Source organism: Talpa europaea (genome assembly GCF_964194135.1).
Source record: "Talpa europaea genome assembly, chromosome: 10".
Lineage (NCBI taxonomy): Eukaryota > Metazoa > Chordata > Mammalia > Eulipotyphla > Talpidae > Talpa > Talpa europaea.
In genome coordinates, this window is record NC_140077.1 from 21,323,853 (window position 1) to 21,348,151 (window position 24,299).

At 45.5% G+C, this 24,299-nt stretch overlaps 1 protein-coding gene across 1 annotated transcript; it reads left to right on the plus strand.

Moving 5' to 3' along the window:
• Positions 1-14,221: 14,221 nt before the first annotated feature.
• SLC25A28 (solute carrier family 25 member 28) lies at positions 14,222-23,819 on the plus strand. The gene is made up of 4 exons (XM_084245646.1): positions 14,222-14,527; positions 20,263-20,491; positions 21,583-21,639; positions 23,071-23,819. The coding sequence occupies exons 1-4, from the start codon at positions 14,237-14,239 to the stop codon at positions 23,586-23,588; spliced, it is 1,095 nt and encodes a 364-aa protein (XP_084101772.1). The 5' UTR covers positions 14,222-14,236; the 3' UTR covers positions 23,589-23,819.
• The last annotated feature ends 480 nt before the right edge of the window (positions 23,820-24,299 follow it).

Consider the following 24,299-nt stretch of genomic DNA (forward strand, 5'->3'; position numbering starts at 1 on the left):
GGGAGGCCCAAAGACCAAGCTCTTTAAAGGTGTCACATAGAAGGCCATCCATGACCCGTCTCTGCAGCCGCCTCGGCTGCGCCTCACCTCCCTTGCACTCCAGCCGTGTGCTTCAGAGGTTTTTGGCATCTTAGGCTTTGGTAATACTAGCTCGCCTCTATCCCACTGTACCTGCCTTGAATATCCTTTCCACTTACCCGGGCCAATTCCTACTCATCCCTAACCAGTCGGCTTACGGGGAACCCCCCCTAAGAGCCTGCCTTGCTCTTACTCCCCTTATGTATATATAGGCCGATTGTTTCACTTGCCACACTGAGTTGCAGTTATATTCAGTTGCCAGACTACCCTTGAGAGCAGGGACTGTTTCCACATCCATGATTGATAGATGGATGCATGGTCCAGGATTAGAATTCTCACCTGCCACATCCATGCTGGGTATTACCAGGTACAGAAAGTACAACTAATATATGATAAACAAGTGAAATGAGTAGAAGGAAATGATAACTCAAGTGAGTACAGAAAGAGGCTGTTTGTTCTATGTCTGCTGTAACAAGGCAGGCAGACACCATCACATATCAGACAGGTGAGGGAGAAAGCTTAAGAATGAAAAAAAAAAGAGGTTTCACGTGTGCTCGGATTTGAGATTTTAGACGGGAGAAGCTGGAGGAGGGCTAACTAGAAGCTGGACATCTTATGCAACTGGTTTGGGGGAGTGTATTTAACTCTTCTATGTGGTCCTGAGTTGGAAGGGCAGAAACAAAAATAAGAAAGCTGGGCCCTCCCCGGTGGCGCAGCAGTTGAGCGCTGGGCTGCAAAGCTGCCCACAGCCTCTGCAGTGCCAGTTCGATCCCTGGCCACCAACAAGGGTCCCACATGGCATGGCAGACCCCTCCTGCCATGCCCGCTGCTCCCCTCAGCAGTGTATTTCGTCAGTCTGCCTGTTCTGTTCCCCGCTCTGGCTCTGGTGAATCCTCTCACCCTCCCGTGCTTCTGACTGTACCCAGTGCTAGTGTTATAGGGCAGCCCTGATATAAAATGGGTTGCCTGGCTGTGGGTCCCCACCCACGCGCTTAAAGGAACTTAATACTCCACTGCAGGCACACACCAAAGGTTAATAAAAGGTTTATTTACAAGGGAAGGGGAAATGAGGAATGTACAACTCAGGGAGAAAATAGGGAAATAAAGTTTTAAATGCGTCCTACCGGTTCCGCAGACCTGGAAACCCAAAGGCACTCTGAGAGCTAGCCTAGAGCAGTGAGCTGGCAGGAGAGTGTAAAGGGGCCCCCCCACGCCCCCCCCACCCCCGCCCCCAAGGCCCACGTGTCTGGTATTATAGGAAATCTGGCTGCTTAACTCCACCCTCAGGTTCCAGCAACCTTGCCTTTGGTGGTGATGGAAATTTGTCTTTCCCAATGTCCTGATGGCTTGGTCTGGAGTGAGGGTGGAGTCCACAAAGCCTGTATGGAATTAGCTTAGGATATCCTTTTCCCCCTAACAATTGTATAAATAAATAAATCTTCAAAAAAAAAATAAGAAAGCTGATAATCATTGATAAGTCCTGACAGTTCCTCTTTGCTGCAGATGTTGTAGGTCAAAATTCTAATTATATATTGCCTGCTCATTATCCAGTTTGTATATTCAGTTGTGATTATTCTTTTATTCTTTTTTATTACTATTTTATTCTTTATTCTTTATTCCTTCCCAATTTCGTTGGACTTTTCAACTGCCTTTCTCCTTCAATTCTCATTTGTTTCTCTATCCCTTAATCCCCCTTCTGCATTAAATGCTTTATCCCAGCTTCCAACTATTCTACCCATTGGGTTAAGTTACCCACAAAATTATATTAATGTCAGGCATTTTTGTTATTCCAGAGCCTGAAACAAGGTAGCCATTGAGAAAAATAAAATGTTTGGAACAATATTTTTTTAGTTTTCAAAGTTGCTACCAACTGCACAGTTCTAAGACTGATATATTTCGAATTTCAGTGTTCCACTCAATGGGTGTTTCTGAGTGGAAAAAAGAATTCCTATTTATGTTTTAAATAGCACCTAATTCATATGGTTTATGAACTATATTGACTTAGAACTTGAAGGTGCATTGAGACATCTTGTAATTTACATTTCATAACTATTATAAAATAGAAAAAAAGCTTACATTTTAATCCCAACACCTTCTCATTACACTTGCTTTGTATGTCTGGTTTGGGCTTATTCAGTTAGTCCATATGCCCTCAGTGATTTGTAAAGTACAATTCTTTACTAATGCCTCAATGCTTATCTGATTAACAGCTCATAGGGTTGAGTCCTGACATTTCCAGTCAGGAGGCCAAAAAAAAAAATAGTTGAGATCATTTCTCCATCTCATTTGGTGTAACTCAACATGTTGAAACAAATTACAGAAATCCATATTTCAAAACAGGTTTTTAACTGCTTTTTAAAGGCTTGTCTACAATTACATTTATAGTTTTTTCAAGAAGTCCTTGATCCTATCCAGCCTTGGGTAAAATCATCCAAACCATCAGTTCCCCTTTCTCATCAGTTCCCCTTCCTTCCAAACTTCATCCTGTCCCAACCTCTAAGGAGTTTAAGTAGTATTAGCATCACACTGACTTGACTCACCTCTGTTCATATCTTTGGGGCACCTCATTGTCCAAGACCAAATTCACTGTCTCTCTACTCACTTTATTCCTCCGAAACCCTTCCGTCATATTCCAAACTTTGATGAAATAGCCTTTGATTCATCCAAGGAGAAATCTGCAAGTCATTCTAGGCTCTCTTCCTTCCACTTCCTTTCCCAGTTCCATCCAGGTAGTGACTATGTGTTCCCAATTCAAGCGCCAACAATTTCTCTGAGGAAGCCCTCTAATTGGTGGCCCCTCCTTGAGACCCACCCCATCCTAAGTACACCTCCATTCTGATATAGTGAAATATAATCATGCTACTTCTTATCCTTCCGGTGATTCCCTCTCTCAGTGTGCTATAGTCCAAATTCCTTAGCATGATGTGGCAGATTCTGCTGACTGCCTACTCAAAAACTGAACACCCTCTCGTCCACCTTGTTAATAATTTCAATTTTATTCCAGTAACCACACTCTTATGCAAGCCATGTGCTTAAACAGTGCTAGGCTCCAACCCCAAGCCAGGGAGTAAACTATAATTGGTCTAAGTCAATGAAGGCCGTTCTCTCATTTGATCAAGAATGGAAATATGGTGAAATTCTAACTCCTAATAGTGAAGGGAAGTCAGCTACTGGGAGCAATGACAGGAGGAAGGAATATGTTCTGGGAAAGATTTTCCCCATCTTAAGAGATACAAGTCAGTAAGTTTACATAATAAGAAGGAGGACTCTTTTCTACCATTTTTGCATACAATGCCTGGGTATGCAAAAATCTTACAGCCATTGGAGACAAGCATGGGGGCAGCAGAACAGAAACAGAGCAAAAACCTGGGTCCTTGACAATATCTTTGAGCTAGTAATTAACCAGCATGGGAGCTACCCTACCATGGACTTACTGAGATACTATTATTTGAGATATTGAATCCACTGTTCTTAATTCTTTTTTTTTTTTTTTTTTTTAAAGATTTATTTATTTATTTGTTTTATACAATCACTGGGTACAGTCAGAAGCGTGGGAGGGTGAGAGAATTCACCAGAGCCAGAGCGGGGAGCAGAGCAGGCAGAATGACGAAGTACACTGCTGAGGGGAGCAGCGGGCGGCAGGAGAGGTCTGCGCACCATGTGGGACCCTCCCCCAGTGGCCGGGAGCAGCTGGGGATCGAACCGGCGCTGCAGAGGCTGGGGGCAGCTTTGCAACCCAGCATTCAACCGCTGTGCCACGGGGGAGGCCCCCACTGTTCTTAATTCTAAGTCAGTTGAATCAGGAGGTCCTGTTGCCTGCAATCTCCTAGTTTACACCTATTGCTTACATTGCCTGATACAATCTAGCCCCCAACATCTCCAAGCTCCCCAATAGGTATCTCATCCACACCCCTATTTTCAGTTTTCAGAATTGTCTTTTCTCACCTCTGAGCCTTTGTACTTGCTATTATTTCTCCATAAATGACTTACATTCACTTCTCTTGCTATTAACTCGTATTTACCCTTCAAATCTCAATTCAAATATCACCTCCTCCGAGAGCTCCTGGTCAGCTTAGGTGTGTCTTCTCTGCCCTTGGAGCGCTTTGCTTATGTACACTTCTATTAGTATAAAAACTGCCAGCTGGGGCCTCCCTGGTGGCACAAGGGGTTAAGTACCACACTATGAAGCAATTTCCAGCCTCTGCAGCAAGAGTTCGAATCCTGGCCGGCCAGGGAGCAACCCACATGGCATAGCAGACCTCTCCTGACTCACCCGCTGCTCCCCTCAACAGTGTACTTCAGTCCATTTGCCTGTTTTGTTCCCCACTCTGTCTCTGGTGAATCCTCTCATTCCCTTCCACCCCCACATCTCTGGCCTGTACCCCAGCTCTTATATGCATAAATAAATCAATCTTAAAAAAACAAACAAAAAACTGTCAGCTGTTTGACTGGACCTGGTACCACCTGACTTGGTAGAAAGAAAAAATATCTTGATTTTGAATCTTAATGGGTATTTTGGTCAGGAAAAGTAGAGTTCCCAGGGTTTAGTTTAAATGGTAGAGGTCTAGATGAGGAAAACCTAAGTTACTCTGCATAATAAAATACAGGAAATTTGAGCACTCTAGAGACTGGATTTGGGGAGCTCTGGTATGAAAAAAGCAGATGAAGGAAAAGAGAAGAGACCCATGCAAGATGGTACTAGAGAGGACTGAGGAGGAAAGCCCTGCATTGTTTGCTCACAGTTGCATAGTGTATTATCCCCAAACTAGATGGCTTAAAGCAGTAACAAACATTTTGTGTTTCTCCCATTTTCTGTGGGTCTGGATTTTGGGAGCAGTTTGGCTGCTGTCTCTCTGAGATTGTAATCAGTATGTTAGCTGGGGTTATAGTATCTCAAGTCTGCATAGAGACAAGGATATACTTGTAAGATGACAGGCTATCATGGCTGGCAAGTTGATGCCAGCTGTTGTTGGGACATCTTGGTCCCTTTCACATGGGACTCTCCCAGAACTGCTTGAGTGTCTTTGTGAGATGAAAGATGGAGAAGCACTGAAGGAGAGACGGAAAGAGGAAGAAAGAAGCTCTTTTTTTATGACCTAGACTTGGAAGTCATATATCTTCACTTCTGTCACATGTTATTTGTTAAAAGTATCTCAGCTCATGTTCAGGGGGAGGGGAATTCGGATCCTGAATATCAAAGAGCAAAAGGGAGAAATATCAAATAACTTACAGACACATTTTAAATTCACTACCACAGTGCCCAAGTCAGGAAACTCTCAGGTAGTGATGTTTACATCTAGTGTTCAAATTTGAGCTATGCTATTCTAGTCCTCTCCCTGACTCCCAACTTTCAGTAAAAGCCTCATAACGCTACGCCCATGTGTTGGAGCACTTTGAGGAACAAAAGCAGAGACAGTGCAAACAGATGACAGCAACTGATGGAAGTGAATTAACAAGTAGGATGATTGAAAATTTGACAAACACAGGAGATCATGGTCCAAGTCATTCAGAGAAGTGCCGGGGGTGTCAGGGCACGGCAGGTAGTTGCAGTGCCCAGAGAACTTGGGTCAGAACCCTGGGGAGAAGGACACTGATCCCCCCTTCTATTGGCAGACATTCTAATTGTGTTTGGATATGACCCACGTGCATTTGAGGATTCTGACTGAAGTAAGGATATTACTGCTGTTATAGGACAGCCCCGATATTGAACGGGTTGCCTGGCTGTGGGTCCTCACTTGCGCGCTTAAAAGGGACTTATGAATACTTCACTACAGGCACACACAAAAGGTTAATAAAAGGTTTATTTACAAGGGAAAAGGAAATAAGGAAAATGTACAACTCAGGGAGAAAATAGGGAAATAAAGTCTTTAATGCATCCTACCCGATCCGCCCCGACCTGGAAACCCAAAGTCACTCTCAGAGCTGGCTGGACGCTGTGAGCTGGCGGAGAGCCAAAATGGGGGGTTCTCCAAGCCCACGTGTCTGGCTTTATACCAACCTGGCTGCTTAACCCCACCCTCAGGTCCCAGCCACCTTTCCTTTGGTGGTGATGGGATTTGGAGTTTCCAGTGTCTTTGGCTTTGGCCTGGGGTGGGGGTGGAGTCCATGAAGCCTGTATGGAAGTAGCTTTAGGACATCCTTTTCCCCCTAGCACTGTTAGGAGAAAAGAAGGCTTATTTGTGAGATAGTCCAAATTCAGTGCTATAGTTTAACAACCAGTTGATTGTGTAAACCAGCAAAGGACAGTTAACCAGTCACAGTTATCTTGGTTTCTTGCTCGGCAGTTAGGTAACATGATGCTATCAATTTTTTGACGGGTGGAGAGAAGTCATAAGGGGAAAATAGGTTATGATAATTATAAAAGAGTCATCAACATTTGTTGAGTTCTAACTATATGGCTGAAAATATACTGAGAATATAACTTTCTTGATTGAATCCTCAAATAATCGTATGAAGTGTGTGTTATTGTTATTAATATTTCACAGATGAGGTCAAGCATGAAACCTCAGCAATCCTCTGCTGTCATCCTCATTCTCCTTTTCTGATGGTGAGCTGTGACCAATGCAAGGTGAAATCAGGCAGAGAGAAGGCGCTCTCTAGTTCTCCCCTTTTTTCATTAAAACAAGCTTGAATTTAGTGGCTTATCACCTTGACCTAGAGGCAGCAGACTGTGTCTAGTAAGTTTACACTGTGGAGTCAGGCAGCCCAGTGTCTGACACCTGGTTTCACTACTTCCTGGCCTGTGGCCTTAAGGAAGTTACATTTGTTAAAGTTCCCTTTCTTATCCATCAAGTAAGAATCATGCCCCAACTTTTAGTTTTGTTGTCCTCAGTCTTTCTCCATAGCAGCCGAAGTGACCTTCTCAGAATGCAAAATTGACCTGGTCTCCAAGGAAAAGGTCCATGAGTAGATCCTGATGTTATTAAGATACAAATGTCACTCACGTGGTCTGGCCCCTATTCATTTCCAGGATTTATTTTCCCCTGACACACAAATCCTGGCCATATCATCTCATTACGGGACTTTTGCAATATGATATTCTCTTTGTGCATAAAGTTCTGCCTCCCTTACCCCACCTGACTTAGCCTTAAATTAATTCATATCTTTAAGATCTTATTTCAAATGTCACTCAGCCTGTGTTATATAACTCCCTGGACTAAGTCAAATCCACTTAACATTCGCTTTAGTGCACCATGTACTTTCCTATCATAGCACACATCCCAGTTGTGATTTTACATTTTGAGTGTCTGGACAATGCTTATCTTCCCCAGCAGACCCTGAGCTCCACCAGTTTTGCTCATCATTGTGCACCAGCTCAGAGCCAGGCACATACTGTTTGAAAGAATACATAAAAAAAAAAGAAAAGAAAAGAAAGAAAGAATACATGAATTGCTAGCACTGTTATTAAGCTGTTTAGACTATTATTTTAGCTTATGAAACAAATACCGCTTGGATGTTTGGACTAGTATGGCCACAACAAAGCAGTAGTTCTTAAAGTGTGGTTCATGGACCAACTACCTACAGCAAAGGGTATAGGAACTAGAACTCACCTGATGAGTCATTCACCTCCTAAGGGGAATTGTAGTAGCTCTCAGGTCCATATCCGTGAGTATTTCAGTCATTATTTTTTCAAATAAATTTCATCACATATTTAGTGATTCAACTACTGTGCCAGTTTGAAGATATCATGATGAGGTGGAAAAAAGTAAAATAGGTGTTCTCTGCCTGATTGGGGCTGACCAGCTCTATGGACATTAATGAAATAATTTTAAAAACATGCAGAATTATAACTGCTTAAGGAGAGGACCTAAGGAATATTTGGGGAAGGGGGTGGAGTTGATCAAGTCAGGGTGAGCAGGGAAATAACTATTGAATTGGGACATGAAAGTAATATCACTATAAAAAACTTTCTTTTAAGATTTACTTACTTAAGCATACAAGAGCTGGGGTACAGGCCAGAGATGGGGGGGGGTGAGAGGATTCACCAGAGACAGAGTGGGGAACAGAACAGGCAGACTGACTGAAAATACACTGCTGAGGGGAGCAGCTGGCAAGACAGGAGAGGTCTGCCTCACCATGTGGGTTGCTCTGCAGCTGGCCGGGGATCGAACTCGTGCTGCAGAGGCTGCAGATTGCTTCATAGTGTGGTGCTTAACCCCTTGCACCACCAGGGAGGCCCTCACTATAAAATTTTGATCAATAACTAACAACATAAAAAGTAAGATTCTATTAGGCCACATCTCTTAAAAGATGAATGGGGTTTTCATAATATTTTAATTACATCATGGATATATCATGGAGGACTATTATATTTTGGTAGCATGAGATAGAGTTCATTATCAATTTTATAGCTTTTTTTTCTTATAATAGGTAGGTACCAAAGAACTTTTTTACACAAAAAAGTGAATGGAGCTTTGCCCAATCTTTAACATATTTTCCATCTCCTCACATTTTGTTAAAGGATTGGAAACTATCTTGTTTGCAAAAGGAAATGTTACTCATTTAAATAATCACATTATCGATCTGGAAATAACACCAAAAAGGCTAATCAAATGACATGTCAAGTGACTACTAATTGTTCTTACTTCCCTTTTTCTTAGAGACATTTGGCTTTGGAGCTAAAACCCCCATACAACTGGAACCTGTGTGTTGCATGATTTTTCTTAATTGTGAACAAATTGTAATTTCATTGTAAGATTTCTTTTCTTTTTTTTTTAAAGATTTATTTATTTTTATACAAGAACAGGGGCACAAGCCAGATGTGCAGGAGGGTGAGAGGATTCACTGGAGACAGGGCGGGGAACAGAACAGGCAGACTGACGAAATACTGCTGAGGGGCGCAGCGGGCGAGTCAGGAGAGGTCTGCCACGCCACGTGGGACCCTCACTGGCCGGCTGGCTGGGATCGAACAGGTGCTGCAGAAGCTGCAGACAGTTTCACAGCACGGAGCTCAACCGTCTGTGCCACCGGAGACGCCCCTCATTATAAGATTTCAACAGTAAGTTTAAAATTATACATTTGACAGTTAAAAGACAGATCAACATCTGAGGAGAAATTACTTCTAATGAAATAAAATGGCTCCCTAAAGTTCACGGCACTATAGCCTAGATTATATTTTGAGAACACTTACAAGGTGCATAAGTAGATATTTTTAAGGGTGTGGGTTTATGTACTCTGTGGAAATAAATACCTAAAAGAAGTTTAAGAATTATATGACTATCGGGGATTTCAAAAAGGTATAAAAATGACATTGAGGCATTATTTAAAAATTTATGACATTTCTGTTAAGATGGTAAAAATGATAGAAATGAATGAGTGGGAAAGTAAGTGGCAATAAGGAGATTTGTGCCTAAATATGAATGAAGATGAACTTACTATGGCAAATAATATTTTCCCTAACTGTGTCAACTTCATTTGAATATGAAATGAACTGAAACTTCTTACAAGAACCAGCAATATTAGAGTAATTTTTTCTGGATTTTTGCCTGTGAGCCAGAGGTGACATTTTGTTTCTTAGGTCAAAATTAATAATTTTCCTTTTCTTCTTTTAAGAAATAGGATCCTTCAGGAAAACTTTAAATTAAAAAAAGGATAACGTGTGATTGTAGTAAACACCTCCCACTACAATATGTGCAAAGGGAAACAGTTTATAGCTTAAAGGAGGAGGAAACTGAAGCTACAAAAAAAGATACTCTTCATTATATCCATATTAGATATTTTTTAAATAAAATAAATTTATTGAGCTATAATTCATCTACCACAAAATTCTCCCACTGCAAAGATTTTTAGTATATTCACAGGCTATATGCCCATTACCACGATATATTTTTAAAATCATTTTATCAACCAAAAAGAATGCTGTATCTACTGGCAGCCACTTCCTACCTCTTGCTCTTTTACTTTTGTCCAAAGTAGATTTTCTTCAGCCTGATGTGAGTAACCAAGGAATCAGATAATGACTGGTTTAGAGCTGCTGTTTGGAATCAGATAGGCACAGACACTTGAGAGGAATCCGATGAGATACTAGCTTAGCTCATCTGGGGGGGTGCTAGCCAGTCTTTCATTTTTCAAATCGAGGTGAAGGTCACATAACATAAAAATCAACCATTTTAAAGTGAACTTTTTCCCCCCCACAAATGGTGTGGAAAACAAAGAAGGAAAATCCCATTCCCTACAACTGAAGCCAAAGCAAAATATTTGAAGGCCAAGAAAGCAGGGCTGAAAGTCATTCACAGCGACAAAAACAAAAAACAAAAAGATCTGCAGTTCACCCACCTTCCAAGACCCAGGACACTGCAGTTCAGAGGGCAGCCCAGATAGCCACAGGAGAGCACCCCCAGGAGAAACAAGCCTGACCAATGTGCATCAAGTGCCCCCTGCCACAGAGTCAGCCATGAAGAAGGTGAAGACACAACACACTATGGTCATCACAGATCAAGCAGGCTGTGAAGAAGCCCTATAACACTGACGAGGTCAAGGTCAACACCCTGATCAGCCCTGACAGAGAAAAAGGTGAATATTCAACTGCTCTTGACTAGGAATGCTTTGGGTGTTGTCAACACAACTGTGACCCCTCCCCCAAACTAAATCTAGCTGACTTATTCTAAATATATTTTTTCCACAATGAAGGAAGAAATAATAATTTAGTGGAATTCAGTGCTCTCACAATGTTGTACAACTACCACCTCTCCATAGCACCCAGCCCTTTCATCACCCCAAAGGAAATACTATATCCATTGAGCAGTTGCTCTTACTCGTCTCCTGCTGTCCCTAGTAACCAATCTGTAATCTGTCTACACAGCTACCCATTCTGGGTATTTCCTGCATGTGGAATCATATGTGACTGTTAGCATGCTTTTTATTGTTGTTACTACCTTTTGCCTATTGAGAAAAGTGCTGCAATGAACAAGCATGTGCATGTATGCTGAGTACATCTTTTCAATTGTTCTGGATACACCTAGGAGTGGAACTGCTGGGTCATATGGTAATTTTTTGAGGAACTGCCAGTTTTCCATAGGGGCTGAATCATATATCCACCAGCAATGGATGAAGATTCCAATTTCTCCCTATCCTTGCCAGTACTTGTTCTTTTCTGGTTTTGATTGTAGACATCCAAGTGAGTGTGAAGTGGTATAGCCATTCTTTTGACGAAGAAAAATGAAAATGTGTTTACTACAAACCTGAATATTCAACACAATAATTTGACATATTTCCCTTTTACTGGAAGACGGGATGTAAATATATGAAAAGTTAACATAACTTTCCCTGTAGTACTATAAGTAATACAAAATGAAAAACTGAGAACATGTTGAGACATGAGTGGGTGAAGAACATCACTCAGCATTTTGTTTCTGACCACAGAAAATGCACTGCATTTTAAGGCACATTATTACTCCCAAGTAGACATTTTTATAAATCTTGTATATGTTACTCTCTGCCTTTGTTCTCAGTGAACTATCCTTCAAAAACAATGTAGTCTAGGTAATAATCAAAGAATGGGTCATAATAGGTGATGTAGTTAAATTAAAAACCCAGTGATTTGCTGTGTCTATATAGAGTATACAGAGGGCTCATACAGATTATTTATTGTTTTGCCCAGAAATATAGGTAAATAAGAGAAAGAGGTGAAGCCTACACTTACACCTTGATTGAAGGGGCCTTGGTAATGTCACTGCTTGGGATGAATTAGAAATTGGGGTGGATATTCACTCTCCAAGCTCATCTTGTATCACTTTCCCCCTCACTCATCATGCACCAGCCACACTGGCCTTTCTATTCTTTCTTGCACTAACCTTATTCTCACCTTAGGTTTGCTGTACTTACTGTTTCTCCTGGGATGCTTCTTCTCTGCCTCCATTATGAGCTCCAGTCTGTCATTCAGAACTTAGCATAAGTGTCATCTCCTTTTCTGGTGGCACAAATGGAACCACCCAGTCACACTTTAATCACACTTCTCCTGTTTCTGTTACCATCATGAACCTTGACCTAATGTATATTCTTGCCCCTCCATTAACAAGTAGCTCCATGTAGGCATGCACTATTTATTCTGTATCTGCAGCTTCAAATACAGCACTAAAGTTGATACTCAGTATTTGTTGAAAGTCCACAAGGAAATTTCAGTTAAAATCTATGTAATAAGGGGACTCTAAGTAGGACTCCAATGCAAAAAATAGATTTTTTTTTTTTTTTTTGGTGGGACCCTCGCCAGTGGCCGGGGATCAAACTGGCGCTGCAGAGGCTGCGGGCAGCCTCGCAATGCAGCGCTCAACCGCTGCGCCACCAGGGGAGGCCCGCATAAAATAGATTTGGAATGGCAAATTTCTCCAAGGTATTAACAATGAACAAGAGATTAAGCCATTAGGAATGGTCCCTCATTAGAGAAGTGCAGGAGACAGAAAAATCTAAAAGGATCCTGAAGCTAGGTATAAGTTTCAGTAAAAAGAAAATCTCATTGGATTTGGAAAGGCCATTTGTGGTCACTGATTAAAGTAGTCAAAATGAAGGAGAGAGAGGATGAAGCAGGTAAAGGTCATCAGCGGAGTAGTTTATCTGTAAAGGGAATTGGTACTTTAGCAGGATTTAGTGGGCTTCTTTTTTAGTGAGAACTATTCATTTCACAGGGGAAATGAACTAGAAGAGGCCTGAACATGCTGTACATCGGGGATTTCTTAACCTGATGTTCAAGGGCCACTAGAGTTCCATGAGTCACCTTCGGGAATTCTGCAAATTAGAGAATAAAAGGAAAACCTCTTATCTACAAAGAAAAGACATACAGGTGGAAAAGCTCACAACTACATCATCCCAGTAAAGCAGGTAGTAAAGACAGAACTGGAAGTAGCGGGGAGGCTTGTGCAAACACGCTCCAGTGGCGAGACCGAGAAATGCAGCAGAAGGAGCCGGGAGAGCGGCTCCGTTCTTCCCCCCGAGCTTCCAGCCCTAGCCTAACTCCGGGGCACCGTCACGACCCAGGGGGGGTGCCCAGGCTGCAGACTGCGGCTGACAGCACTGTTCCTCACCCAGGGAGCAGCCCTGTCGGGCCCCGCCCACCCCCAACCTAGGAGGGCGAGTGTCTTATCACAAGGGGGGCTGAGCGCCAGGCCGAGAGCCTTCACCCGCGCGTCCGCACTTCCCCACGGCTGCCTACCGTGCCTGGGCAGCCGCCTCCGGTGCGGCCTCTCCGCGCGCCGTCCTCTCTGAGCCATCCCGCCCCGACGGCGCGCCCGGCGCGGGCCCCGGGACGGCTGGCCCCGCAGAACTCATTCATTCGCCCACCCCGGGGTTCACGGGCGCCTCGGGCTGGGGGCAGCGGCCGGCGCCATCGGGGTCCCGCCCCCGTGCGGCCCGCGGGTCCAGCAGCCAGACCCCCGCGCCAGGCTAGGGCGCCGCCGCCCGAGTCTCCGCGACTTCCCGGCCTGAGCCGCGAACCGCGCCGGGGGATGCCCCGCCGCGCCGCCTCAGCCTCCCGCCGCCCGAGATCCCGCGGGAACAGAGCCCGCGTCCCCGGCTCGCCTCGGGATTTGGGCCGGGCGTTCGAGCGCCGCTCCCAACGGCTACCCTCGGCGGTTTGACCTTGAGGGCCGGGTCCCGCCCCGCCGCGCCCCGCCCCGCCCCGCCCCGCCCGCGGCGCCCGCGGCGGCCCCGATTCCCGCGTGGGGTGCGAGCCCGGCCTCCACCACCTTCCGCGCGGCGCTCTCTCTCCGCAGCCAATAGCGCCCGGCGCCGTGCGCCCAATGGCCGCGGCCAAGCCCCGAGAGCGGCAGGTCCTATCCAAGCTCCGCCTAAAGTTTCTCCCGCCCCCAGGAAAGGCGGGAGGCGGGCCGATTGCACAGGTCGGCCTATCAGTGGCCAATAAACAAGAAGCTTCCAAGATCAAAGGGGAAGGGGTGGGGATTAGGCGGCAGCAACGCCGCTGGCGGAGGAATGACAGGCCACGCCACGAATAGCGCATTCATATTTTTCTACGTTCACAAGGAGGCGGGGCTAACGTGAAGGCTGCACCAACGGCCGGCCGGGGGGCGTGTCTACGGGGCCAAGCGGGAGCCGGAGGCCCCAGGCTCTCTGGGCCGCGCCTGAGGCGGACGCAACGGGGCCCGGGGGAGGCGGCGGCGGCGACGGCGGCAGCGGCGGCGGGGGTGGGCGCCGCGGCCGGCCCGGGTGGATGGAGTTGGAGGGGCGGGGCGCTGGCGGTGTGGCGGGCGGGCCGGCGACCGGGCCGGGGCGGAGCCCCGGGGAGTCGGCGCTGCTGGACGGGTGGCTGCAGCGGGGCGTGGGCCGGGGGGCCGGCGGCGGGGAGGCCGGGGCCTGCAGGCCCCCGATACGGCAGGAGCCGGACTCCGGCGCGGACTACGAGGCGCTCCCGGCCGGCGCCACCGTCACCACGCACATGGCGGCGGGGGCCGTGGCGGGGATCCTGGAGCACTGCGTGATGTACCCCGTCGACTGCGTCAAGGTGAGAGCTGCACCGAACCCCGAACCCTTTCTGGGGCTCACCCGCCCGCCGGGTCCTGTGCGGGGCCGGTACTCCCCGCCGGGCGCGGGACCCGCGGGGTTCCTTCCTGGCTCCCGCCACCGTCGAACGATTCGACCCGTTCCACCGAGCGAGCCGGGGGACCCGCGTCCCGGCTGGCGCTGACCCCGGTCCGGAGCCACGGCCCGTTTCTAACCGGCGCTGAGATCCGGACCGTGACCCTGCGGCGGTGAGGGGCCCGTCAGCCGGGGCCGGCCCCCGGCGGGGACCTGACGGCTCCTGAGTGGGATGGGCTGGGAGCAGGTAGGTGCTGCTAACGCCACTCAGGTGCAGCCGGCCGGGGAGGACCGCGCCCTGTGGGGGAGCTGAAGGGGTCCGGCGTCCTTCGGGCAAGTGCTTTTACACGCTTCTTGCTGTGTCGTCTTGTTCAAGTGAGGGGACGTGACCCAGAATCTGGGAACTCTCTGCTCGAGAGAGGATACACTCACTAAACCTTCACTTGTTAAACCTTCAGCCCACCTTCACAGTGGTGACTAAATCACTGTGCAGGCAGCATGCAAATTTCGAGGTTGAAAATAATCTGGGAAAGACAGTGTCCAGGAAAAGGTTTCGGTTTCTCTGTGCAGCAAGCGTGATACCCCACCTATTTCCTGAACATGGAAATTGAGCCGGGATTAGGACTGTGTATGTGCAGGGAGTCCGTCAGCCCCAAAGGACATATGGAACTGATAGTGTGTTTCTTCTGCTACCTGAACATGACAAACGGGAAAAGTTGGGGAGGGGGTGAGGGGGAAAGTAGAAGAGAAGCATGACAGTATTGACAAGCCTGGGGAAGTGAAGATAATGAAATGGGATAAGCACTATTCATGCAAAAGTAAAACGAACTGCATCCACAACCAAGCAAGCTGATTAATGGGTAGAGAAGTGCTTCGGAAGAAAGCTGGGTGAAGAGGATAAAAGATTCTTTCTAGTTTTTATTCTTCCGCACCAACAGAGATACCAACCACTACAAGTGAGGTCTAAATTGAGCAAGAAGTAAATGCGAGGGGAATGTTGAAATAAATGCAACGACAGAGACTGGTGCCTTCTTCCATGTTAAGGGTAATAGTCTAACAGTATCCCTCACAGCTCTTTGATGTATGTTTGTTTTCTCTCAAACTAGGAAAAGGTTACATATTCAAAATGAGAACATCAACTTGAGAAATGTAGTCTGTCTCTTGCTGCTCCCTGGTTCCAGTAACATTGCATGGTTTTGCTAGTAAGGTGGATGAGGAATAGGGAAATTGTCATTAAACTTTGTGAATGACATTTAGTCAGTAGGAGTAACCTAATATATTGCAAGGTAACTCCTAACAAGGGCAATACCCATAGAAACTGTGGTAAATACACTTGGCTAAAGTAGACATTGGGATTTTCAATACGCTTATCAATTGGGAGGAATAAAAATCAACAGTAAAGATCTGTGAGAAAGAAGTAAAAGGATAGTTAATACTCTTGCAATATTGAAGTGTAAAATGGATAAGCAAATATAAAAAGAGTCAGACATTTATGGGATAGAGTCTAGGTTGAATGACTGTGAGTGTTAGCACTGTAGATGGAAAAGTTGATATTACCTAACTGCAGAATAACCTTGCTGTACTTAGTGCTGTGTTTCAGGATGGATATCAAATGAAAACTAGATCAAGGAGAGCAATGATAATTATTTGATGCCTGGGAAAAAAACAATGTAATAATGTGCCTGACTTAGCAATAACCACCTCAGCTTGTCAATTTAAGTGTTGGCCCCTTAACTTGGGCAGCTATTTCCTTATTCCCTATGTTTATATAATGCTATTGTTGCTGTAAGCATTTTATAAAGTCCTCTGTATAGAAATGCCTCTAGAATATTTGGGTTCATATCATTAAGAGGAGTAAATCTCTCCTGACAAAATGGTGTTGATTTTCTAGTAACACAACATCCAGAATCAAATATAGTGAATAAAGTGGGGATCAAAATGAGTAATGAATGCTGATCGGGTAATACTGATTTGATTATCCCATAAGATAGGGTGGGAGAGTGTGAGGGAAGGACACTGATTTACCCCTGTAGCTAATAAACCCACAGAGGCAACACCTCTGAAAGGAGATTTCGAGAAATGTTTTGGATTAACAAGCATTTCTGGAATAAGTCACTTCTAGCTTTCCAAGGTAACTATTTTGAAGAGCAGTTCTTATTTACATAAGGTTTGGAATTTTTGTTTTTTAAAATTTAAAAATTAGTCATGCAGCATTACAGTCATGCCTCAAAACCGCAGATTAAATAATTATTTGGTCTAGAGAAAAGATGCTCAGGAGTCTTTAAAAACACAAAACTTCAGAGGAATCATTTTCATTTTCCATTAATGCTGGGATTTAAATAACTAGACGGAAGAACTAGGTGAGTCCACCAGCATTTAACAGCAGTAGGTTAAACACTGTTTGGCAGACATGAAAGTAATATTCAGATCTCTTCCTTTAGAAAGTGCTTCCCAGTTCACTTGTCCCCAGGCAGCTGTTCTTCCTCTTTTACCAAAAATGGGTGATAGAGTGGAAGAGCGGCCCACTGCACCCTAAGACTAGAGACAGCTATCTGTGTGGGAGCCCGAAGGGCAACCACAGTGTTTGCAAAAGCAAGCTGACATTGCCTCTTGGCATGCAAGCCTGTGTACCCCCAGCCACTTGTCAGGGTCAAGTTGACTTAAAATATCCTTGGGAAGGGCCATGGGAATTCAGCCGGTCCTTGCAAGGCCATAGTTACTCAGCCAGCTATTTCCATGGTCATAATAAGAAGGTTTGGCAACCTAAATAAATACTGGTTTTCCTTTTCTGGGCCTCAGGTAAGCACCAGACTTATCTATGAGCCTAGGCCTGCAGTCCAAAGCAGTGAGAATCTTCTCAAAATCACCTGGCTAAGCGCCTGCGTGTGTCACCAAAGTGCTGCTTTTTGGTTCTATAGTTGTGAAGCACATATCTCTGTACAGGATAAATTAAAGAGGGAAAGAGCAAAGGGAAACAAATCTTTTCTAAACTTCAGATGTAAAGGGTTATCTGTACACATTCACTGGTAAAAGATTAGGAAGTAGAAACATTGGCTTCTTTCATTTTCTTACATCTAATAAGTATTCAATAAATGGCAGTTGTTCTTTTTGCCGCCCACCATCTGACATGCCTTACGTACATGTTTTTATTTACTCCTTGAAACAACTTCATAGAGTAGACACATTTTTTTATTTTATAGATAAAAAAAAGGAAGCAAGTAACTGTAGTTTACATGGCGGAGTCATGATTTGAACACTGATTCCCAAGCCTAATAGACACTCCCAAAAACAGATTTCAAGAATCAGGCAAGGCACAGAACTTTACAATCATGTTTGTCCCTGCTCATGAATAGCTGGACATATAAATCGTTATAGCCATGGAGAAACTTCTGAATGAAAATGCAAAATCAAACCTGATCTTTGAGTGGTTAAAGGCCTATTTGTTCCTCATGTAAAACTGTGAAACAGCACTGCCATGATCTGTAAGTTCTAAGACTGGAGCTAGTATTTCTGAGAATTATACTTGGATACAATAAAAATCCTTATTTTTAACACTTCATGAATTGCCAATGGCTTTTAATATGCCTTAACTCTGGCTCCCCTCAGTGGCCCTACCAGCCAGCCAGTCTTAGTCTTGTTACACATGGCAGCGTTGAAGCTCAGAGAGGAAGAGAGACATACTTAAGACCACACACCTACCAAAGCGGAACCCAGGCTTTCTGACCCAAATGTGGCTGTCTTTTACCAAACCACTAGCCTCCCGACTAGTCCATTAGGCTTTTCTTCAGAGCCAGTCATTGTTTTTTTTAATGCTTAAGAGATTTCTCTTTCTGAAAGACAGATTTATTGGCCCACAAATTTAGGGAGCTATAATCATCTTTACATTTGGCATAGCTTATACCTGGGGTCCTCTCCATAAGGGTACATTTTTATTTAGCGTTAGAGGTGTATAAAATGTTCAAAGTAACTTACCCATAGTTCAGGTATCTCATGGGGTGAAGGTTCCAGGGTTTTCAGGGTTCCAGGCCTCTGAGGCCAGACTTTTCAAGACTTGTTGCCCAAATATGCCCTTGACTCCAGCAAAGCAAAGGCATTTCCGAACGTTTTCCTTCTACAAGATCAGTGTCAAACAAACCTGTGGAGACACAATATTGCTAAGCTGCCAGGCCCTGTTTATCTTTATTAATAACCATGGTGAACAAAGACCTGTACTTTCTGGATAACTCCTCTCATGGATTTTATACCCGCTGGAGGGGATATAAAAGATCAGTATAAGCACATCGTTTATTGGAAATTTATGAATTTTTTTTTTTGAGAAGTGGAGAATAATGTGTCAGATTGTGATAAGCAATACTGTATTTCTCATTGAATTCCCAATAATTAATCTTTTAAGCCTCCGGTTCTTTATTGGTAACAGTCAGGAGAAAATAACTTGAAGAATGTGGACTGCTTCAGGCTAACTAGGACCTGTCAGTCTGGTTAGTTTCTTTTGTTCCATGCTTTTAAGAAGTGGCATTACTCTGGATTCCAGATGGCCAACTGAAAGGTTCAAGCTCTTAAAACCAGATTGAATCCAGTGATTGGAATGAAGTAGGAATTTTAACTGTACTTGGGCATCAATTGTTTTAATGGCCTACTTGTTACTTTCTGAACAAGTGCAGGAACAGTGTTTCATTCTTTCATTTATTCATTCAACAAACAAATCTTGAGTGCCTGCTGTGTTCCAGCACTGGACATTCAGTTTATATTAACTCTTAGTCTCCACTTTAATCTTAAGATGGATCAACAGTGAAGACAAGAGATCTTCACTGGGAGGCATCCTTCAGGGAAGGTTTGCGATTTGGGGCAGTGTTTCAAAAAAGCTTCACCCGCCCCGCCCCTGCCAAATTTCAATAAAGCTTTGCCCAGGAACTTCATACAAAGTATGTATTGTATATTTTCATTCCAATCATTGAATCCTAGAAATTCCAAGGACAAAGTTCCACTGAGACTTTTTATTCACTGAACACAATTTTGGAATTTGGTCAATTTAGATTAGAAATCTGGAAGCCTCTTCAGTTATAGAGACTAGACTGGTTTCTACCTTCATGATTTTAAGCTAAGCTGGAAATCAGAGTAGCATCTATTAGTAGTATGACACCTGCCAGAACTTATAGATGCAGCTGCTAATGACGAATACTCTCAAAAAGTCAGATCATCATGGATATATCCCAGGATGAGCCATCATCTCCTTAGTGTGTGGTTAGGAAGCAGGCCCAGGATCAGTCCACAGAACAATGAGTGAATCACGTGGTAGAGAGTAAATACTTGACTTTAAAATCCACTTGTAAAGAACCCTTAGCCTGAGTTTATTAAGGCACAAAAGCAGCTTCTGAAACATATGCTTGGTATTGGCTGCTGGGGCTAGGAATCATTTTGGAGTTCAAGGACACTTTGATATTCTCAGGGGAAATAATGGTATTCCACTTTAGGGTCAGAGATGACTCGAGAAAGAAAAGCCTAAGGCTTGGAAAGATTGAATACAGATTTGGAAGGAAGGAAAACTGGATTGAGGTGTCACTCCCGCACACTGGCACAGTCTACATAGAAGGCCGCTGAGTCAGCACCCAGAGGCTGAGTGAGCTGGCATCACTGACCTTGCGCTTCTTTCTGTAATTTCAGACCCGGATGCAGAGCCTGCAGCCTGACCCAGCAGCACGCTATCGAAATGTGTTGGAGGCCCTCTGGAGGATTATAAGAACCGAGGGCCTGTGGAGGCCCATGCGGGGGCTGAACGTCACGGCAACAGGCGCTGGGCCTGCCCACGCCCTCTATTTTGCCTGCTACGAAAAGTTAAAAAAGACATTGAGTGATGTAATCCACCCTGGGGGCAATAGCCATATTGCCAATGGTATTGAGCCTTCCTGTGCTGATTTCCCCACTTCTCAGCTCTTTGGGCTTTGCGGCTCTCTCTGCTTTCTACTCTCAGCATGGTTTGGAGCGGAAGCTTTGGGCTGGGGTAGGCCAGATTTTAGGGGAGGTCCTTCGCAACCTGATGTTCTCAGACAACGGGCTGCTTCAACCCCACCCCTCTGGGGCACCTCAACAAAGGGTTACAATGTCCTCCCTTACCTGCCAGCTTGACTCTCATCTTCTCCCTGGCATCAACTTCTAATGCCCTGGTAATGTGGAGACACACTGAACTGCCTCCCGTTATATATTTCTTGATAGTCGGGTGGTGTCCTGCTTCTCAGGGCAGGATTGGAGGTGACCCAGCCACCCAAGGAAGACACTGCAGGAGCCCCAGATCTTCGCCTTACCTTTTCAGGATCCCAACTTACCAGAGGCAGTTTGTGTGTCTCACTGAGGATATGACGAGGCCTCAGCGAGTGAATGGGGGTGGGGCCGAGGGACTTCTGTGAAAGAAAACCAGCGGCCTGGAGGTTGTGTGGAAGTAAGGGGGGTTGGCAGCTGGAGACTAAGGATTGTCTAAAACAAGTCTGGAGAGGGTGAGGGCTATGGTAGTTCTGAGCTAAAGGAAAGGTCTGGGTGGACAGATGTGAGGATTTGGAGATGGGTGGGCTGCAGCATAGAGGGTGAGAATCCAGGGTGAAGACTGACCCTGACCCTCGTGTCCTCCCTCTGTTGGAGGCAGCTGGCACACTGGCATTCCTGGCAGCAGTGCATGTGCTTTCTGTCTAGGGGCATGAACTGCATTTATTCTCAGAATCATGTTTATAGATAAAATCTGGGCTGTTTTCTTTGACTCTTCTTGACCTTCCTATTGGAAAGTCGACTGGTGGCCTTACCAAATCGGCAGGAACAAATGCCCTCATTTCTCAGGACAGGCATCTAGGAGCAGTGGGTTCCCATTTTTTGAACTGCTTCTTGTCATCCCCTCGCCACTGTGGTCTAGCACCGCCACTTCCCTCCTTCTAGGGCCTCAGTGACTCAGTCGCCCTCTCCTGGCCTTACATGTGGCAGTTGTTTTCTCCTTTGCAGGTGCAGCAGGGTGTGTGGCAACATTACTTCATGATGCAGCCATGAATCCAGCAGAAGGTAATGATTCTTCAGTCCCCTCTGTTGGCAGCAGAGGGAAATCTGCATCTCTGGGCCTTTTCTTTAGTTCTGTTTGCAAAAGACAGCAGGGTGCACAGGTTAATTTTAGTGGGTAGTCCCACTGTACTACTTTGTCTCACCACTAGAGGGCGCTCCCTCCACATAGTACCTTAGGAGGAGCCTCTTGGAACAGAGAGCACATTTGAGATTTAATTCCTCTTTGGGGCTTCCATCTGCTAAAGAGAAGAGTCTTCTTGGCCCGTCTTTGGGCCTTCTTGGAAATCCCCTTGGTAATGGATTTGATTCATTTGAAAACCTAGCAGCTTATTTCACTTCTAAGAGGTGAGGATGGATTTTGATGTTTAAAAATACTGCTTTGTTGGAATGAAGATAGTTGAGATAGGAATAAAAGGTAGAGCTCAGTCCCTACTTTGTGTTTTGGGTCTTGGCTTTTCAGTTGAAGACACCCAGCTGAAAAGGCACCCAAACAAATACAAAGGGAGAGCTTAGTTGTGTTCCTTAAGTGCTGGTTCTTTTTTTCTTTCTTTCTTTTTTTTTTTTTTTAATATTTATTTATTTATACAAGCACTGGGTACAGTCAGAAGTGCAGGAGGGTGAGAGAATCCACCAGAGCCAGAGCGGGAAACAGAACAGGAGGAAGGACCAAAGTACACTGCTGAGGGGAGCAGCAGGCGGCAGGAGAGGTCTGCGGGCCATGTGGGACCCTCGCCAGCAGCTGGGGATTGAACCAGCGCTGCAGAGGCTGCGGGCAGCTTCACAGCCCAGCGCCCAACCACTGCGCCACCGGGGAGGCCCAGATTCCGGTTCTTTACACGTCTGGGCCAGGCCACGGCAGGGAAGGGGGCAAAGCTCTACCGAAGATGCTGGCGTCACACTGTTCTTCACTTGAGGAAGTAGGAGCCACCTTATTCTTAGCTAAGAATTTTGTTTTCTTTTTGGTATCACTTCTTCCTTTCCTTTAGGAGGATAACCATCCTCATGTCATGAGAGCTGGGTATACGCAGTCTCTGAGGGTTGGCATTGTTAGGGCTGGAAGTACATTAGTCACTGCCACTGGGAGTAATTTATTGTCTTGGGACTTAGGAAAGGATAAGATACCTAATAATCGGTGCTTATTTCAAGGGATGACTTTAGCATCTTTACACAATAGGTAGATCCTTTGTTAACTGGCTGGTTTTGAAGAAAGCCGGCTAGAATTGGGTCCACCATCTTCTGGCTCTTTACCATCCCTGTTCTATCCCTTCCTCTAAAAAAGGGGAAACCCTGACACATCAGCCTTGCCACCAGCTCAGTCATCCTATTTTTCTCTATTTCATTGGCTGATCTGCGGATGCGGCACTGAACCTGGACCTTCACACCCCTGTTGGTTGCTGTCTCCATCTCCTTCCTCCTCATCAATGGCACCCCCAGTGGTTAAGCAGAGGATGCAGATGTACAACTCCCCGTACCACCGCGTGAAAGACTGTGTGCGAGCAGTGTGGCAGAATGAAGGGGCCGGGGCCTTTTACCGCAGCTACACCACTCAGCTAACCATGAACGTTCCCTTCCAAGCCATTCACTTCATGACCTATGAATTCCTGCAGGAGCACTTTAACCCTCAGAGACGGTACAACCCCAGCTCCCATGTTCTCTCCGGAGCCTGTGCAGGAGCCGTAGCTGCCGCTGCCACGACCCCACTGGACGTTTGCAAAACACTGCTCAATACCCAGGAATCCCTGGCTTTGAACTCAAACATTACAGGACATATCACAGGCATGGCTAGTGCATTCAGGACGGTGTATCAAGTAGGTGGGGTGACCGCCTACTTCCGAGGGGTGCAGGCTAGAGTAATTTACCAGATCCCCTCCACAGCCATTGCCTGGTCTGTGTATGAGTTCTTCAAATACCTAATCACTAAACGGCAAGAAGAGTGGAGGGCAGGCAAGTGAAGACGCACTGAAAGAAGCCAGGGGTTCAGACAGCACTGCTGCACCTGCCCCCTCCAGCCACGTTCTGTCTCCTGGCACATTCCAGCCTCGAGTGGAGTTGGAAGGAAGGTAGATGGCTCTTCTCAGGCTATTGGTGTTTGGGTAACACCAGCTCCTGCTAACCTCCGTTGCTGCCACCTTTCCTTCCAGGTCCTGAGCAAGTGCAGCAAAACACACCACAGCACCTTTGACAACCTCTCTCCATCCTGGGCCTGGTGGCCTGCTCTAGACTGTTCTAGAGGAATATGCAGCCCATTCCCCTGGTTCCTAATAAAAAAAAAAAAAAACCTTTAAGTTAAATGGTTCCATTGGGTTTGTCTTGCCAAACAGGAAGTGAAATGCTGCCAACCATTCTTTAAGAATAAATCAAAGGGTCCAAGTGGAAGATTTATTGAGTATATCTATAGTTTTGTTTCTGCTGATTTTCATGATGATTTAAGACTTTGGGACCCGACTTCCCTTGTTAGGGCAATAGGCTCTGGGATCTCCCTGACTGGCAGGAATAATGGGCCTTTGACAGCCTTGCTAAATAGGTGCCCTGGTCCCCACCACAACCCTGTCTCTAGGCAGGGCACTGGGTGGTAGGGAAGAGGTAAAGATCTCTCCTCGAATTCTCAGCTCTGCCTGCAACAATAAAACTTCCCATAAGGCACTTTATTTGCTAATGTTACA